At 39.9% G+C, this 19688-nt stretch overlaps 1 protein-coding gene across 2 annotated transcripts in view; it reads left to right on the top strand.

The window, feature by feature from the left end:
• Nucleotides 1-299: 299 nt before the first annotated feature.
• AMMECR1 (AMMECR nuclear protein 1) overlaps nt 300-19688 on the top strand; it is a 107639-nt gene continuing 88250 nt past the window's right edge. The window contains exon 1 of one of the 2 annotated variants that reach the window (XM_070503157.1): nt 300-852. In XM_070503157.1, the coding sequence (XP_070359258.1) occupies nt 380-852 (473 nt within the window). In that variant the 5' untranslated portion in view covers nt 300-379. The remainder of the gene's footprint in view (nt 853-19688) is intronic. The other variant, XM_014831056.3, reaches the window with a different exon arrangement.

The following is a 19688-nucleotide window of genomic DNA, read 5'->3' as shown; positions in this document are numbered from 1 at the left end:
CTTCCTCCCCGGCTGTGCCCACCTCCTCTCTTTGCTCCCACTCTGCTTTCTCGTTCTCGCTTCCTTCTCCTTCCTTTCCACGGGGCTTCCCGTCTTTCATCCTCTGCCGGCCGCAGGGCTGGAGGCTGCGGCTCGGAGGAGGCGCGAGTCCGGCGGGACAGGCACGAGGTGCCCAGTCGCGAAAGCCCGGGGCGCGCGCCGCGACGGGGGCGCGCGTGGGGCAGCCGCGTGGCCGGGCCGCCGGGCCGGGGAGCGGCGCGCGCGCGCCCCAGGAGCCCCTGGCGCGCCCCCGGCGGCCGGGGCCGCAGCGTGCTCGCCCCCGCCGCCAGCTCGCCTCACTTATGGGTCGGAAGCGCTGCGTGGGGGAGACTGTTACAAGATGGCGGCGGGTTGCTGCGGGGTGAAGAAGCAGAAACTGTCCAGTTCGCCCCCCTCTGGCTCGGGTGGCGGTGGTGGCGCCTCCTCCTCCTCCCACTGCAGCGGAGAGAGCCAGTGCCGAGCCGGGGAGCTGGGACTAGGAGGCGCCGGTACGCGGCTCAACGGGCTGGGAGGTCTAACCGGAGGAGGTAGCGGCAGCGGCTGTACCCTCTCTCCCCCTCAGGGCTGCGGCGGCGGCGGCGGGGGGATTTCCCTGTCGCCACCTCCGAGCTGCGGAGTGGGGACCCTACTTTCCACCCCGGCCGCCGCCACCTCTTCCTTGCCCTCCTCGTCGTCCGCCGCCTCGTCCTCCTCGCCCGGCTCCCGGAAGATGGTGGTGTCAGCGGAGATGTGCTGCTTTTGCTTCGATGTGCTCTACTGTCACCTGTACGGATACCAGCAGCCCCGGACCCCCCGGTTCACCAACGAGCCCTAGTGAGTACCGTGCCCTCCGCCGCCCTCTCCCTTGCGCTCGGGATGGGGCTCAGAGTTGAGGCAAAGTACGAGTCCGCCTGCCCGCCGGCGGCTGCCGCGGTCCCCGGAGCCGCGCGAGCTCAGTCAGGGCGCCCCGCGCTTTCTGCCCTCCGGGGCGGCCACCCCACGCTCGGAGCAGGGTGCTGCTGCAAGAGATGTCGCACTGGCCCCCAGAGGTGTTCACTTTCTCTTTGCGATAACTTCGAGGAGTTGTGACCCTTTCCTTCTCTCCTTCGCCACCCTGAGTCCCCAGCGCCCCGGTTCTGGAGCTCCGGATTACTCAAGGTGTTGACCTCTCCTCACTTTGGTTTCCATTACCCCATGTGAAAGCCCCGCCAGTCTTCCCGCCCCACGTACCTTGCCCACGGAGAGTTACTATCCCATTGCAGGGCGAAAAATAGCAACTCTCCAACTTCTGTTCTGCTAGTGATAGAACTTAGCTCCGGAGCTTATGAGGTTACCCATCTTTTCCTTTGGGTTTCCTTGTGTCCTGGGGAGGGAGGAGGTTTTTTTAAAAACACATTTTTCCTTACTACCTATTTTTATCCGAACACACCCCATTAAAATGTGTTTCTAGTGAAGCGCACCGCCGGCTCTCTCACATTTGAAGTGAGACCTTTTTTTTTCATTCCACCGTCTGGGTAATAGCTCATTCAAAAGAGAGCTGTCCCCATAGAGCCACTGTCAGTTTGTACATTAAGCGTGCATTCGCTTTTGTGTCGACTTCACTTTTAAGAAATCTATGTTAGGCTTGATGATTTGAGAAGTAGTTAATCCCAACAGTAAGTGTGTAGGAATTTTTATGGTTTCCTTTGGTTTTGTACTTTTGGTTATTTTACCCTTTAAGTGTGTGGTTGAAATTGTTTAAAATAGCACCGTTACGGCTGAAAGCCAGGTTAATTCTAATCCCTGTCCATTTGGGTGTGTGGGAGATGGGGCATATGTTTTATTTTTTAATGTGTAAACTGAGTGTAAACTGACTTTTTGAGTTAAATGCTAGACAGAATGTAAAGCCCAAGGAAGGGCAGAATGACAAAGAGGGCGATTGTTTTTATTATGAGTACTTAGCGTCAACAAGGAAAATAATAGAGCAAAATTTCAGTGAAACTTACACTGAAAAGCATCAACTCTTTTTCTAGCTAAGACAAGAGCCCCTTGTCCCCATATCATAAATACCTGAATCGATGTTCTTTTTAAACTTCTTCTTTTCATTTTGTGAGATTAGGGGATTAGACTACTACTGGATAAGTATTAACACTTCTGCCTAGACTAAAAATATTAAATTAATATGTGAAGTGGAAATTGCAATAAAGTGTCGTGGAAATTGTAAATCTGCATTGTTTGTTTTCTTTGGCTTTGATGCTTTAAGTGTATTTAATTTTGTATTTTTGCCACACCTCTGTGGTCTGTGCATTTTCTTTCAGACTTGGTTCATCTTGGAGCATTGGTTCATAAGAAATGCATGAAAGAGCATCCAGACTGACGCTTGGTCAAATAAATATCTTTATAAGTTTCATAGTTTTAATTCTAGGAGCTTAAATCCTAAACCCACAACTTTACTTAGCCAGTTGGTTTTTTGTTTAAGACGTAAAATTCATTTTGAAAAGACTGCCATGTGAAGAACCTATGAAATATTTATTAGCTTGAGTCACTTATTTGTGACTTTTCTGGCTTCTCTTGGATGTCTCTGATGTATTAAAGCCAGTCTTGGGATGATACATAGGTTGGCTCTGCAAAGTCATGGGACTGCAAAAATTCACTCCTGTTTAGTTACGTGAGTTTGGCAAAGGCTGTTTTACTATTCACACTCCATTGCTCCAAAGCATATGAGAACACACTTTCAGGAGGTGCTATTTTCACACATTTTAAAGTGAGTTTGGGCTAACTGAATGACTATAACAAGAATTTTAAAAGGAAAGTGAGCTTGACCAGTTCATACAAAAAATGCTTTTGAAAATGTCATTTAACGGTGGCTACTTTACACACATATTTAGGTATTATTTCTCTCCTGATACCCCATCCACTAGATTTTTTTTCAGTGGAACTAAACGGATAAAATAAGACACACTTTTGACCACTGTGGGTATGTTGAAACGGTGTAAATATTACTATTATCATTTAGCAGGCTTTGAATGTGTTATGTATTCTACAAAACAACTAATTTAGAAGAGACGCTGAACATGACCAGGGGGAGAATGAAAGTTCAGTTAAGTGGAAAGAGGACAGCATCTTATTTTCATTTATCTTAAAGTCATTTTTGAGATGTACTGTGGAAAATTCAGGAAATTTTCTTAAAAGCAGTGTTTGATTATGGGAGTGAAATAACTATGATCATTCGACAGTGCCTTAGTACCCACCACACGTTTTCTTTCTGACTTACATATTTAATAGCATTGTGTAGTTATTAGTGTGGCTTTGTGCTGGGGGCCATAAGACATAAATAGACATAGTGCTTTTCCCCCCTCAGAGTTATTAGTATGGTGTCGTGAGCAGTGGTGTTTCAGGTCCTTTCTCTGTCCACCAGAAGATGTGCTTTTGACAGTTTCAGATTCTCATGTGCACACTCTCTTCATCCCTTCGCAGGCAATTTCTGTCAAAATGTCTGTAACTGGTGAAACCTGCCTTTTATAGGTTTAGAAGTTCTAGCTTCATCAGTTACCCTTGCGTTCTGAAAGGTGATTAGAAATTTCCGGTGATCTGTGTGTTTCAGGTTTTGGGGGGAGGTGTTTCAGGTTTTGGGGGGAGGGGTCAGCATAAGAACAGGCTGGATGAATACAAATTCTTCCCTGTTGCTATTTGTTGGAGGACGGACCTCTCCACGGAGAGGTAGCAGGAGCAAGAGCTTGGGAGGACAGTGGAAACTTGTTTAATGGAAGGCAGGTAACATTTGTGTTAAAAGTTAGGAATGCATTACTAAATCCTTGGTCTTGGTTGTACAGGCACATTTGCCCACAGAAAAAAGATTCAAGACATGATAAAAACATGACTTTAGGTGTATTTTACTATTCAAAGTCAGAGCTCTTGGATTTGTAGGTGGGAACCCGGATAGGCATGTTATAGGAAACCATTTGCTACTATAAAAGGATCCATTGTGCCAGGTGTTGAGCCAGTTCGACTCCAGAGCAGTCGTTCTCAACCTTGGCTGCACATTCGAATCACTGGGGAATTATGAAAAATGGATGCCTGGGTCCCAACCCCAGAGATTCTGATTTAATTGGTCTTGGATGGGGCCTGGGCATCAGGATTATTAAAAGCTCCCCAGGTGATTTTAATGTGCAGCTGAGGCAGAGAACCACTGGTTATATTCAACGAGGCCTTTCTCCTGAGATTTGGGTTAATTTCGTCTGGGGTGGTGCCTAGGAACCTGAATTTTATGAGCAACTTGGGTAATTTTGGTAAACAACTGATTTGGGAAACACTCACAGTGTGGTCTGCGGAAGACATCACCTGGGAACTTTTTCAAAACATCGGCTCTCAGGCCCCACCTCAGACCTGCTGAGTTAGAATCTGCATTTTAACAAGCTCCCCAGGTAATTCTTCCACACATTAAAGTTTGAGGAGGAGTGGTTCTCAAACTTTAGAGTACATCATAATCTCCTGTAGTGCTTGTTAAAACACAAATTGCTGGGCCCCATTCCCAGAGTTTCTGATTCAGTCAGTCTGGGGTGGGGCCTTGAATTTGCATTTCTAACAAGTTCCCTGGTGATGCTAATACTGCTACAGTTCCCAGGACCACACGTTGAGACCCACTGAGTTAGAGTAGTGAGGTCCTGAATAAAGTACTTGAGCGACTGGAAGGGAATGGCAGTTTTCACTGCCAGGTTCCAGTGTAAAACTTCCTGCTTCCATGTCACTATCCTTTATCACATTCTTTCTAACTTAGCACCAGGGAGATTGAATGCTGCCAAGATCATAAGAAGAGTCCGAGGTTCTTGGGATGGTTTCAGTCCGAGGTGGGGCGAGAGGAGATGACTCTTGGAAACCTGTGGTATGATTTGAGGTCTTTTTTCATAAATTGTTAAATGTGGGGGGCACATTTTAGGAGTTGAAAACAGCACAAATAAGATATCTTAAAGTGAGTTGTATTGATTTTAATAAGTAAAGCCCCTTCTGTTCTCACAAAAAAGCTTTGCTGATTAGTTCAATAAATAACATGTTGTGATAAGATTTTAAAAGCTTTTACTTACCCTTACGCTAGCTGGATTGCATTTTAAGAATTTCCCTCATTCACTAAGAAATATAAAAGGATCCTGCTAAGGCACTGGGATTGTTCACTCTTATATCTTTAATGCTGTGTTGCATGTCACGTCCCGTGAACTTTTTATTTTAACCTTCTTACCACCTTTGAAGTTAATGTAGTACTACATTTTGTATAGACCACAGCACATAAGAGATCGTTTACTATTAAACATCAATACGTGTGGTTTTCCATTGCAGTGAATAAAATGTATTTTTAAAAAATCCACTCCTGGACGTGCAGACTTTGAGGGACTCCATCAGGTGTTTTAGCAGTTAACTCTTTCTTGCCACAGTAGTCAAATTACTGTTTTTCAGCTTGCTTGAAGGGATTGGGTTGTTTTCAGGAGGTGAGGTAGGCACTTTGTTTCAGCAGAACAGTAACAACGCTATCATACATTAGTAGAAAAGCTGATTTGATAATGCAGTTGAGGTCAAAGGGATATTAAATCAGCATTTTAAACGCAAGCTGTTATATCTCTATTATGTCTTTTTTGATGAACACTGACCTGAATAGCCGGAAGGTGTATCTGTCTATTGCAGATGATGCTACTAGGCCTTTACAGATTTCCTTATCCATGCTAGCATAACGGTCATGATGTATAGCTTTTCTTAAAAAAATTGTCCGAAAAATTGTTGGGTTGTTTATGGGTTGTTTTTCAACAATGTTGCTTTCCATTGGAAGGCAATCTGGTGTCTTATCTTACCGATAGAAAAGAAAGCAGGCACGCCCCCAGTTGTCATTTATGCTGTAAAAACTGTCAGTAACTGAAATGGAAGGATGTAGAAATACAAATTACAAAATTATTTTTATATCCATGCATAAAGGTGTATGTAGGGCAAGGTATATTTAGTTAAAAAGAAAAACTCGATGCTTATTTTATCTTCTCCCCCATATGGCCAAAGAGAGTGATAATGTAGCTCATAATTTTTCTTGCTTATGAATTGTGTTTGTGCTGCGTTCAGGTCCCAGTTAGTGGGTGGCAACCAAGAATGAATCTCTGCTGGGATCTCAGTCCAGTGGGAAGAAAGACCACTACTGAGAAAGTGAAAAATGCTCTGTTAGCCCATGCACGAGTTGGTCTGTTCTAAGAATGTGTTTCTCAGAAACATACTAACATTCACATTATTGTCTTTAAAAAACTGTAAACTCTTTGAAATTGTATTTGTATGAAAACGCTATAACCCAGTACTGCAATGGATTATAATTTTGAAGTCACTTGTGCTTCCCACGTATAGATCATCTTACTTTTTTGAGCATCATATATGTGTGAAACACTACAACTTGTGCAATGAGATTAGTCAGAGTTCCCTATTTCAATAGGCTTTATTCTGTTCTCTCGATGTCACACATGGTTGCCTGTTTTAAAGCAGCACAATGACCAGGGCTTTTACATTTAAATTTTCTTAAATAGTCCCTTTTTTTCGAACTTGTGTAATAATGTCTCTTTTTGATACTGTTCTGAATCAATTAAGCTAAGTAAGTGAGGACCAGCAGTAAAAGCCAGGAGCTGCCAAGAATGGACCCTCAATGTGTAAGCTGTCTTTCCACAATCAGTAATTGGGCAGTTGCTCACAGGACACTGGAGACAGTGTGAGAAGCCAGTGGTTGTGTAGGTAGGAAGAGTAGATTCCCAACAGTAAACTTATTTAGAGTTGAGCTTCTGGAGTTAGTGTTACTAAGAGCAAGAACGAGCCACAAGCTTATGTAGTACAAAGAAAAGAGCACAAAGGAAGAAGTATGGTGTAATATTATAGTTGGTTGGGTGGAGCGTATTTTACGTTTGGTCCAACTATAAGTGGCATCTTTTCTGTCAAGTGTGGGTGTATTTTATACAGCTCTTAATGTATCATACTTTCAGACTTGCTCAACTTTAAAGATGTTAGTGTTGAATAGCTGAGTGGAAATTATATGTCACTGGGGAAAAAACTTATTTTTTTTTTTAGCTTATACATTATGCTGAGTTCTATGGTTGGAAACCAGAGAAAGAGAAGAAATAGTTCTATCCTCACAGAGCTTACAGTCTTGTTAAAGATGTGATGCAAATAACAAAGTTGTTTAAAATGCTTACAAAGCAATCTATACATGATTGTAGATGAATTAGGTACATGAAAAATATTGTACATAAGCATGGTAATCACATGGAATAAAGGATTGGTCAGGAAGAGGGCTTTTGGGAGAGGATAACTTTTGAGGCAAGTTTTTAAATGGCAAAGGTACAGTGGTTATTGGTGAAGAGTGTGTATGACCAGTAGATCTTGAAGTCTTACTTGGTTGTTCTCCAACCGGTTGCTGCCACCACCACACCCCTTGCCACAGTACTTGGGGATTCCCGGCAGCTGTCTTTAGTCAGCAACTTGCACTCTCAGCATTCTCCATACCACTCCTCTTGCTCTGGTCTCTAAGATCATAATGCTTCAAGGAAATTAAAAGTAGACTTTGGTCTTGGGAACCCTCTGGGAAGGCTGGATAAGAGATATTGTATCTGAGTATAGTTTCTTGTATTAAGAAGACAACAGTACTTGCAGGAGAGTCCTCTGGAATGTAAGATGAATTGGAAGGAGAAGCATCAAGCATCTCAAGGTAGAGGAGACCAGCGAGGCTTAAGGTTATGAGGGCAGTAGAAAAACTGGCATTGGAAAAGTTGGAAAGCTGCCCCAGGGGCAGAGTTTGTGAACATAGGAACACTGCAAAATCAAGAAGTGGAAGAAGTTAGCATATGCAGGGACTCACACTCTGGGGCCAGGCTTTGTGTAGGAGTAGAAAGATTGCAGCTCACCTGCTTTTTGGCTTTCATCATTGTCTCTTCTTTTCTTGGCTCTGTGCCTAGCTATTCTTGTGCTCAGGAAAAGTTTGTTCAACAGCTCTGTTGGAATAGCTATGAAATTTGATCGCAAATGTAAGAACCTCCCCCTTCCCCTCTTCACCTATTCCCAAATCTATCTAATATGAGAAAAAGGGGAAGACATTGGTTTATAGAATTTGGATCAAGTATAAAGATAGCTGAGATAGCTTTTGGATGAGGACCTGAAATTAGGTGATTATATGGGGTAAAGAGGCATTGGTGAAAAAAAATCTTCCAAATTCCCATTGCTGTGGGAAGTGAAAGGGAAAGAGGCTTTGAACATAATTCAGAGTTTATAAGCCTGAAGACCCAAGAGGATGGTGGTGCCACTAAAAAGCATGGGCGATGGGAAGAAACAAAGGCAGTCGTGGGCTGCATAACAACGTTTCCGTCAATGAGGGACCACGTATATGACAGTGGTCTCATAAGATTAGTACCATATAGCCTAGGTGTGTAGTAGGCTATACCGTCTAGGTTTGTGTAATTACACTCGATGATGTTCACACAATGACTAAATCACCTAATGACACATTTTTCAGAACATATCCCTATCATTAAGCAACGCATGGCTGTAGTTGGTCAGGTGAAATCAGATTTCTTAATATGTGTATTTCAAGTACTGACAGTTACCAAATGTCATTTCTTTTTTAATTAGCAGAACCACAAAGCAGCAACAGAGCTATTGTGACGATTTGGTTGGTCTCGTGCGATCTCTCCAGCCTCCCCCAAGCCCCAATTGTGACTTTGAACTGCTCAGATGGGTAGAGATCAGTGAGAATTTTCAGCTCTGTGTTGCTAGTAAAAATACCTGACAGAATGTTGGGTTTCCCTAATGTAGGTTTATATGTTTTCTCAGTCTTTGGGCTTATCAATTTGTAGAGCAGTCAGCAATTCTTATATTTCCTTATGTGTAATTCAGAGCAGAGCATTCAGCAAAATAGGGCCTCATGGAGTACCATCTCAGGAACTTGTAGTTTCAGACCTTGGATTAAAGGAAATTTCTGAAGGACTGGAAGTACTGTCTGGTACTAGATTCTAGGTCCAGTGTCTTTAAGCTTAGAAAGTAAAGAATCAAGCTGAAGCTGTTTTTTCAGCTTTGCTCAACAGTGAAGGATGGATGTTATCAATGGCCAAGATCAGTTATATTGCTTTATGATCTTTGTGTTCTTCAGTGGATGGGCAAATGTGAAAAGTTCTGCTTGAGTCCAGGCCTACTAATACTAGTTTTTAAAATAAGGTCTGTGATAGTCTTGATGATTCTTGCCTTTTCCCTATCTGTTTCATTTTACAGATAATCCACACTGTGACCCAAAGCCACATGCAATGCTGGGAGAGCACAGTTGACTGTATTATGCAATATCCTGCCAGAAGATGCTGACCAGCTCTATAGTAATGGAAAGTAGAGAGATTGACTTAACAGCCTATATAGCTCGCCTTGCCATTCCATATACTTTCTGTAAGCATATGACACACAATTCTAGTAACATATCTTATCTTGAGATCTTGGATTGCTGCAAGGTGGTAATACCAGATTCTCTGCTTTGCTTCAGGCATTAGTGGATTTTTGAGTCATTCTCATAGAATGGAATATATGAAAAATCGGTTGGTACTGTCAGCCTAGAGGTCCCACAGCACTGTGTCTGCCTCAAAGAAATGCTCATGTGCTAGTCACATTAGTGTGCTTCTTCTCTGTGACATTATTATTGTTTATGTAGCCTAGCAACCAACGATTAGATATAGGTGGTTTGGGGTGCAAATAAGTTATATAGCTGGTAAAACTTGGACCTCAGGACATACCTCATTGTAGTAAGACAAAAACCTTTTGTATCCTGATTTTGAACAACGGTGAGGTAAGTGTTTAGATGATGGGTGCTTTTTATATATCCTTTTTTTATATGATAAGTGGAAGATGGTGTTGATGATTTATTCACTAAAGAAGAATTTCATGAAGTCTTCTGGCCTTTTTTCTGTGTTAGTATTGCTCTCAATACATTTCATGGAGTTCTCCATGATTGAAACAAACAAACAAAAGCTCACCATACTTCTTTTGCATTACAAACAGAAAACTTGCCACTAGCTTGGCAAGGTACTTGATTTTGTGGAATAGCTGTTTGATGTTAGGAGTAGGTGCCGGGCAGTCAGTGGTTAGATTTTTTTGTTCTGTTCATGGATCCATCTATCCCACGCTCATCAGTTCAAAAAACCCTCACAAGAACAAATGGGAATGATACTGCTTCTATTTCTCTGACGCTAATGAGGTGATATGTGGATTGTGGTGTATTTTACTCCACAGGCTCCTCTAACCATTGCCGTTTGGCAAGCTGTTTTGCAGAAATCCACTCTTCCACATTGAAAGCATTGGCGCTGTGGAGAAAGAGAGTCGCACAGGGCCGGAGGCAGGAATAGAGGACACATGGGAGTCAGGGAGGGAGAAAAATGAGATTGTACTTGAGTGAGGTGAAGCCTGAATTCAGGGCAGAAAAAGGAGATTGAGTGCTTGGTCTGGAGTAGGACTTCTCCAAGAGGCATATTTTACATTATACAAACCTAGATGTGTCCCCTCTTTGGAACCAATGGTCATGGCACTGTTGATGAAAAAAAATATTCCTATCAGAAACAGATGTACAGCGTGAAGTTTAATAATGTAAGAGGACTTGCCTATGGGTCCCCTGAGCACTTCCAAGAGACCACGTTGAAAACCATTCATGTGGTGTCTTCAGAATGAGGCCTCTAGGTAAGTTGGGGAGCTCTGGGACAAGTAGCTTAAATATACCCCAAACAGATAAGTGTAGCCACTCTCTGGTCATTATCCTTTCTCTTTTTTCTTGACTTGTCTGTGAGTAATAGTTATAAATCCTCAGGTATTTAGATGTGTCCTTTTTTTGGGCCTGTGTATTTCGGTATTAATAGCCTCTACTTAGATGTATGAAGTTTCTTTTATAGAGCTTGCTCACAGTTATTCTCCATGACAAAGATTATGGAGCAGACAATATTAAAGGATAGACCCAGCTATAATTTCTGACCGCAGAATACAATCATAGGAGGGCATTCTGTTGAGCATACTTACCTCTTCTCTACCTTGTCTCCAGTGTCTCTGAACAGGACCTACTATGGTCAGTCTAGCTTGCAAATTATATTCTCATGGATAACTGGAGTATCAGCCACTTTCGGTTACTCGGTTTTTCTTTAATCATATAGGTGTATGGTACTTTTAGCAAATTAATTAATTAATTTTTGTTGTGGTAAAAAAACACCTGAGATCTAGGCTCTTAACAAATTTTTTTAAGTGTACAGTACTGTTAATTATAAGCACTGTGTTTAGATTATTTTTGTAAAGGTACATGGTGGTGGTTCTACCTAAAGCAACCAATTTTTCCTGGGAATTTGGGGAATATTTTAAAAATTAATCTTATGAATATGTAATAGAGATGCACAAAACCTATTTACAAGAGAGCCTAATTTAGGCTTTGAGGTATTTACTTTTCTAAATTTATTGAAAATTATGAATAAAGTAGACTAAAGGCATTAGAGTCAGAAATAACCATTTTTAAAAATTGTTTCAAACTAGTAGCATTTCAGATAGTATTTGACCTGGAATTTATCATTGCTTTATTAGTATACTTAATACCAACTACCTGTATTTGAAAAGAACTTCATTTTCTAGCATTCCTTTTAGGTGGTTGTTCTCTGTTCTTTAGGGCTTTCTAATGAATTTGCAAATAATAATATAAGGAAACGTCTTTGACAGGTAGGAACTTTGTCCCATTCACCTACTTTTAAAGGTTGAAGAACCAAGGCATTCAAAGAAAACATTAGTATTGACAGTTGAACCTGATGTTTCTGAGGAAATGTGTTTTCTTGAGAGATGGAAAACTGGAAGACACCTTGCCTAATGGGATATGATTATAAGTAAGACCTTTAAGTTCATGTGTATATATAAACCACTTTAGTTAAGCACTTCTTGGAATTGTGTCCTATAGTGTACACACTTGTTTTGAATGAAAAACTCACAGCTAAATGTGGTAATTTCATCTGTAAAATAATAGACATGGTCAAGTCATGGGTGTTGAAAGTTGTTTATTTGTCCTCTTGTGTACACAACTAGTATGACGTTCTTTATGATTAGCAGAGGTGCTGGCCTTTTTTAAGTATTATCACGAAATTGTAATGCATTAATTTGGATTTTGGAGCAGGTTCCAACTTCTTCCATTTAGAGATGGCTTTGCACTTCTAAAGAAGAAAGTAGAATTTCCACTATGATTATCCCTTTGCTTATAGACATTTTAAAATGAGTATTTGTTCAAGCTTCAAGATTCATTTTCCAGCATTATCTTAAGACAATGTGTTTTACATCAGAAACGTATCTCTTATTCTAAGCTGCTACTGCTCTTCATATTATGGTTAGTATATTTCAGTTCAATAAGTGATATAGTAGCTGTTGTGGGTAGAACACTTTACTGGGCTTCTTTTTGGATGTGGGTGAGAGGTCTATAAAATAGGCATAAGACACGTTTCCTGCCCTTAAAAAGCTTGCAGTCATATTGAGGAGACAAGATTCATGAAACAAATAATGAAGCTGTGTATGATTTAGTGGCTGAATCAGTGATAGAGACAATGAGGTCTGTAGGAGTTTGGACAAAGACTAATGTGGGCGGGAGTTATACTGGGGGGCATCATGGACAAAGTAGGATTCAGGTTGGGTAGACCTTTCGTAGATGGATAAAGCATTCTAGACAGGAAAACAACTTAAAGACACAGAGGTCAGAATGAGCATTGTACAGTAGTCAATGGGTACCAATCAAAGGTAGATTGAAGTGGGGGAAATCCTAGCAAGAAAGGGGACCCGTCAGGAGACTTGTAATTCAGGCATTGGGAAATGAAGGTCTGCCAGTTGACAGTTTTAAACTATTAATGGCCTGTGAATTGCCTCTTTCTTGGTAAAGTTTCTCTTTTGTCCAGTTAATTATGCCTCAGCAGCTCCTTTAGTGTCATGAATGTCATGAAGCCTGGACAAGAGACTGGGAAATAACACAAGTGGGAGTCTGCTGTGTAGACAAAGTGCTTTCATTCATCAATAGACGTTCAGCATAAGTCAGTTAGATTAACACTGGTTACATCACCCTTTGCCTGAGTGCCTTCTATGTTTGGTGTTTTTTTTTTTCCTTCTGAACTTCGATGCTCAAACATGAAGTGGGTAAAATTGAGTAGCTGCAAAGATTATGTAATTAAAAAAATAAAGTACCCTAATTATTATAGATAAAATTAAATGGCTTTAAGCCACTTTTTTCTCCCTAAGTTAATGAAGACATTTTACTTGAATGTTGCAAATGTAACACACATAAGGTAGGTACTAGGAATTACAATAATTATAGGAGGATTGTGTATTAATTATTGAATGATGTCACTTATTAAATTAGCTTAAACATAGATTAGTCTAATGAGTATGTTCCTTAGGGTTCTTAACATACCCTATTCAAGAATGCTACAACTTTATAACCAAACTCTTTAAAGGTTTTATAGTATCATTTAGAAACAAAATTCTAAAAAGTTTCCTAAATTACAACAGAACAAAGTATTTTTATTTTATGTTGAACAATAATTACCTTTTGAAGAAAAAAACAGCAAAGTTCTGTCTTTTGTTGATGATTTGTCTTTAATTATATTAAGACATAAGTTTAGAACCCCAAATTTCTTTTTCAGTGATCGCCGTAAAATTTTCTTTTATTTTAGAAACTCTCTTCTTTTACTCTCCAGAATATGTTTAAGAATATAAAGCAATTATTTCCTAACTATGAGAGTGATCTCTGACAGGTTCTAGTCACATAAGCATGAACGTTGTGCTGGCATACTCAGGAAGTAAAAAACAACACTAGCACAATGTGCATGAACAGTGTTCTCCGTGTAGTTGCAGTCAGTTTGTAAGTAAATGAGCTCTCCCTCATGTCATAGCCTTTAATTATGAATAATCCGTATTTTGAATTATATGTTATTACATTGAGGTGAAGAAATACGAGATGTTAAAAGAAAATAGTGATGGAGAAATATTTTTGAATCAAAGTTTTTGAAGCAGAGATGGATTTTGACCTTTGTAGGTGATCATAACCCCTGCCACATAATAGAGTCGAAGGCCACATAATCCACCACTTTTTAGACAGACCACACATTGGTCCCTGGTCACTCTCAATATGCTTAAAATCTTTATTAACAAAGGTGAATACCCTCATCAGGGGGAGGAGAGGTAATTTTGTTTACACAAGGTTGAACCGTTTAGATGCCAATTTCATTTTTCACAAGCTTCGAACAATAGGCATGGTAAATAGGCAGTGCCCTCCATAGTGCAGAGCACGATCGAGGAAAAGAAGTCAGTGATTTTCCGTTTTGGCTGTGGCAAGAGGACAAGCAAAAGCCATTTTCAAGTGAAAAAATGAGTATGGGTCCAAAGGGTCCTGGTTCCTGTCTCCACTGGGCTGCTCTTAGAACCTTTGCTGTTTATTTCAGTTCAGTCTAGAGAAATTCAGGTCAGTTTTTACAGAAAAGGAGCGTTTTAGTCTTGAAGCTTTCTTTCACTTTCATGAAAAGTTACAATTATTCACCGTCCCATTATAACCATTCATTAACCCTTTACTAACTTAAATAATTTGCACCAGCTCATCAGGGCCACTGGTGCTTTCCTGTTCCCAGAATTGTTATATTTCTTTGAACATTTTTGACTTCCAATCTCTCCCACCCCAAAATTGAAGTAAAAATCTAGGAAGATCCTTCTCTCCCCCTTCCTCAGTAATTTCTCTCTGGAGCTTTGCCGTTTTTGAGAGCATCAGTCTTGAATAGCTGAAGTTTTGGTAGCAACTGCATTATAGAATTTTTTCCGCTTAAATTCTAGCTATTTTTACCACTTTACATTATCTAGAAAGTTATTTACTGGCCCTGTTAGTTTTCCAATTTGGGGAGGTGGCGGGGTGTTGAGGCAGAGAGGCTGTAAATTTTTGACTTCCATCTTTTTTCAGACAATGGATTTGAATATCTAAAGGAGTGTGTAAACACGGTTTAACTGGCCTGATTTTGAATTCAGGGCAGTGCCAGATCTCAAAGATTTCTCAAAGTTTTTCTTTTTTTTTAATCTTTTTTGTTTTTTTGAGGAAGTTTAGCCCTGAGCTAACTGCTGCCAATCCTCCTCTTTTTGCTGAGGAAGACTGACCCTGAGCTAACATCCATGCCCATCTTCCTCTACTTTATATGTGGGACGCCTACCACAGCATGGCATGCCAGGCGGTGCCATGTCCGCACCGGGATCCAAACCGGCAAACCCCTGGGCTGCCGAGAAGGAGAACTTGTGAACTTAACCGCTGCGCCACTGAGCCAGCTCCTCAAAGTTTTTCTAGGGAGGTTTTAAAGCAGGGAATAAGTGAGGTGTTCCATTGTGCTCCTTCCTGTGCCTTACCTGGAACTGGGTATCTTTTTCTCTGTGTGTATAAGTGACACCATAAAATCTTGGTGGATTTGTTTGCTACCGTTTGTTCTTTGGGGACTGACCTGGCTATATGTAGCTGCACGCAGGAGGGTAAGAACATGTGTTTATGGTTCTCAAAGAGGTATGGCATGGGCTTTGGTCACCTGCTTATCTTTCCCTCATGATTCCACTCCTGTAGGCGATCGGAGTGTTTGGAAGGCTATTTGGTGCTATTTACTTATTCTTTTCCTGCTGTTTTGTTTTAAACTAGGTTCCCATATGTTTAGATAAATGCTTCTTTCTTTGCTAATATTTCTACAGTCAGGAGTTTTTAATCTATTGCCTAAGAATGGATTTTAGGGTGTCAGCAAACACACTGAATATCATACATTTGGTGAACATGAGGAATACTGCTATTTGTTTTTATGGAAATTGTTGATGTGTCTGTTCTCACATTAATATAATTTAGATGAAGAAAAACAGATTTGAAGAAGCCTGACCCAAGGGATTATAAATTATCCTGAAAGCACAGATAATATTTTAGCATGTAATTTCCCTCATAAAATGTTTTATGGCAGACTTGTTTATGTCATAGATCTGAGTCAAAGCTGAATTCAACACATTAGTCTGTAACTTATCCAAAATTAATATCTTCTGGCTAAGAACCAACACTGCTTTACGACTCTTAAACCATTTCCTTATATGAAGCACCAGCAGTAGAAAGTTGCTTTATTTGGGGGGCCATTTTTTTTCAAAAAAATTTTTTTTATCCCTTCTTGAGTTATTGCATAGTTTACAATGTAAAGAAAACATCACGCATAGTCAGATGAAAGGATGGACTTACTAAGTTAACAACTCATTCATACGCATTAGGCTTAAAGTACACAAGATTCAAATTTATCAAATTAATGTCTTAGCAAAATGAAAAATTATTTGATCAAAGACTTTAGTGGTTGCTCATAAATTCCTGAAATTGCAGATTTTAAGTCCATGAATTCTAAAGAGACATAGTAGTGAAAATTTACCATGTTGTAAACCCTTATTGTATGCTCATGCCGATTTTTTTTAAATACATACGGAATAGAACAGTGAACCTCTGAATGAATGATAGCATCATAAATATCACTGAGGCTACTATTGTTGATTTTTATAAGTGATTTCCTCTGTATTAAGGATCTGCTCAATTTAAATTGGTTTTCTCAGAAAACATCTTAGTGACTTTGTAATCACTCTTATAGTGTTTTAAACATTAAGTCAGTGATTCCCAACATTTTTCTTCCTATAACATGACTCTCTGCCCTGCAGCGTGACCCCCAAACCGGGAGTCTCATGTACAATTCTAGATGCTACTTTAAGAGGGGCAGGGCAGTTATATGAAAAGCATTATGTGTTCTCACTGTCTCACCCCCCTGCCTCCCTCCCCCACCTCTGTCTCTCTCTAACATACACACACAAAGGTATAAGCAGATTGCTTTCATATCATACCTGCAACTAAACTCATTCAGGACCTCCAAAACTCTTCAAATGAAGAACCACTTATAATATGTTTGACGTCTCCTAGTTTAGTATTAGGATAATGCTACAATTGTCAGATTTTTTCGTAACTTGTAATTTGGTTTGGCAATATTATAATGAATAATCAATTGTGTGATAAAATAGTAAATGTTCTATTAAAATGAGTTTTTTAAATGTTTGATTATTTATAAAAGTCAAGACTTAGAGCTTATAACCACCATCTTCCTCATTTCATCTAAGAAATACATTGAGACCTTTTCTTGACAACTTTTCATCTGTTATGACTCTAGGCATTGAACTAGATGCTATGCCTTCAGTCCCACCGTGACTCAGATAAGTCATTGTCTCTCATATTCTTTTATTTAAAATTAAAATATCTGAATCTTTAAAAAGGAGAAATATTTTTAAAATACTTAAAATGCAGCCAAGTGTGGATAACAATAAATGCTTTTTTTTTGCATCTGTTATCAAAAAACACATTTGTTTCCTTGTAGTCACCAAAGGTAAAATGGAATGTTAATCTAGGCTGATCATATTTTCTGTCTTCTAATTTTATAGATGTTCATGAATACTTTAACCTAGTAGTTTGTGTGCAGATATCACTAGGGATCCCACGTATTTTGCTGGGACATTATAAGAGCTGAAGGTTACAGTCTTTAGAAAACACCAGTTCCAGAATAATTTTCAATCTCAAGTAAAGAGGGGATTTCTGGAATATTGGAGTGAGGACCTCAGAAGATCTACTCCTTGGTAAAAGCAACGTGAACACTGGCAAAAATTTTCAAAACCAACTTTTTCGGAGTTCTGGAAATTAACCAAAGGCTTCAAACAACCTGAGGAGCATTTATTCAATAAAAACAGCTGATTTTTGGTAAGAACAGTGAGCTTTATTGTGCTTTAACTTGCCCTAATCCTGTTTCCCCTTCCCCAGTTCCATAAGGAAACCAGCAACTTTGCAACTATAGTAGCTATGAGAACCAGGTCAAGTTCTCTAAATATCCTTATCCCCAGAGAATTGTCACTATTTGACCTGGCTGGCAGCTCCCTGGAAAGGCCCTGTTCACAAAGCTTGTCTTTATTTGACCTGACTCATCCTAGCTCAATGGAAAAGTTTTATCCTTAGGGCATTTGCTGAAAACAATCAGGGGCAATTATTGAACATTGCATCTGCCTGAGGTAGTGATACCAGGAAGGGCAAATAAGAGGCTGGCCAAAGATCTTAAAAGGAGGATCTGGGGTTGAGATGGGGGGCTTTACAAAGCTCTAAGCTATTCCTGGGTGTCTCTAGAAGGCCATACATATGTGCATGGCTGTGTACATGCCCAGAAAAGACCTGAGGAGGTCCTATTTGCTCACCTCTAGCTGACCTTGAGAACTTGCAGAAACAGGAAATGAAGGCTAAGGCAGAGTTTTAAACTGCTCTAGCATTGAAAGCATGCCTCAGTACACATACAGGGTCCCTTGGCAAAGGGTAAAAGATCCATTGGTTCAAGACATTTTGGAAAATCTCTGTCCAATCATTAGCTGACTCCTAAGCTAACTGAGCAGAGTCTTCAAGAGGCCATACACAACAGGGAATACAGACTTTACAGAATTAGTCTAGGAAAGTCACTAAACAAACAAAATACAACAAAACTTGGGGAGGGATCTGACTTCAAAACTTGCTACCTTATATCTAAAATGTCCAGTTTTCAACAAAAAATTAAAATGTAAGCAAAGAAGTAGGACAGTATGGCACATATAGAGGGAAATAAACACTCAATAGAAACTGTCCCTGAGGAAGCCCAGATGTTGACAAAGACAAAACTTTAAATGAACTATTATATTCAAAGGAAATCATGTATAAAGAATTAAAGGAAAATATGTGAATGTCTCACCAAATAAAGAATATCATTAAAGAGATAGAAATTATTTTAAAAATAAATGGAAAATCTGGAGTTGAAAATTTAAGTAACGGAAATGAAAAATTTACTAAAGTAGTTCATCAGCAGATACGAGCTGGCAGAATTGAGTCAGCAAACTTGAAGATAGATTAATTGAGAGTATACTATCTGAGGAACAAAAAGAAAACAGGAATGAAGAAAAATGAGCAGAGCTTTAGAGACCTGTGGGACACCATCAAGTGTACAAACATGCATGTAATAGGAATCCCAGAAGGAGAAGAGGGGGAGCAGAAATAATATTTGAAGGGCTAATGGCTGAAAACTTCCCAAATTTGATGAAAATATTAATCTGCAACATTCAAGAAGCTCTCCACCATCCAAGAAGCTCAGTGAACTCAAAGTAGGAAAAACTCAGAAGGATCCAAACCTAGATACATGATAGTCTTTTTTTGTTGAAAGACTTTTGTTAAAAGACAAATTTTTGGAAGACAAATACTAAGAGAATTTTGAAAGCAGCAAGAGAGAAGGGACTTATCATAGACAAGAGAATCCTCAGTAAGATTAACAGCTGATTTCTTATAAGAAACCATGGAGGCCAGAAGGGCAGTAGGATGAAATATTCAAAGTGCTGAAAGAAATGGATTGTCAACCAAGAATCTTATATCTAGCAAAACTATCCTTCATGAATGAAGGAGAAATTAGGACACTCCCAGATGAACAAAAACTGAGAGAATGTGTTGCTACAAATCTGCTCTACAAGAAACAGTAAAGGAAATCATTCAGGCTGAAATGAAAGGACACTAAATAGTAACTTGAATGTACATGAGGAAATAAAGAGCACTGGTAAAGGTAACTGTGTAGGTAAATATA

The sequence above is a fragment of the Equus asinus genome, chromosome X, assembly GCF_041296235.1.
Source record: "Equus asinus isolate D_3611 breed Donkey chromosome X, EquAss-T2T_v2, whole genome shotgun sequence".
NCBI classification, from domain to species: Eukaryota; Metazoa; Chordata; class Mammalia; order Perissodactyla; family Equidae; genus Equus; species Equus asinus.
The sequence above is the reverse complement of the archived record's forward strand: the minus strand, read 5'-3'. Positions and strand labels throughout refer to the sequence as shown.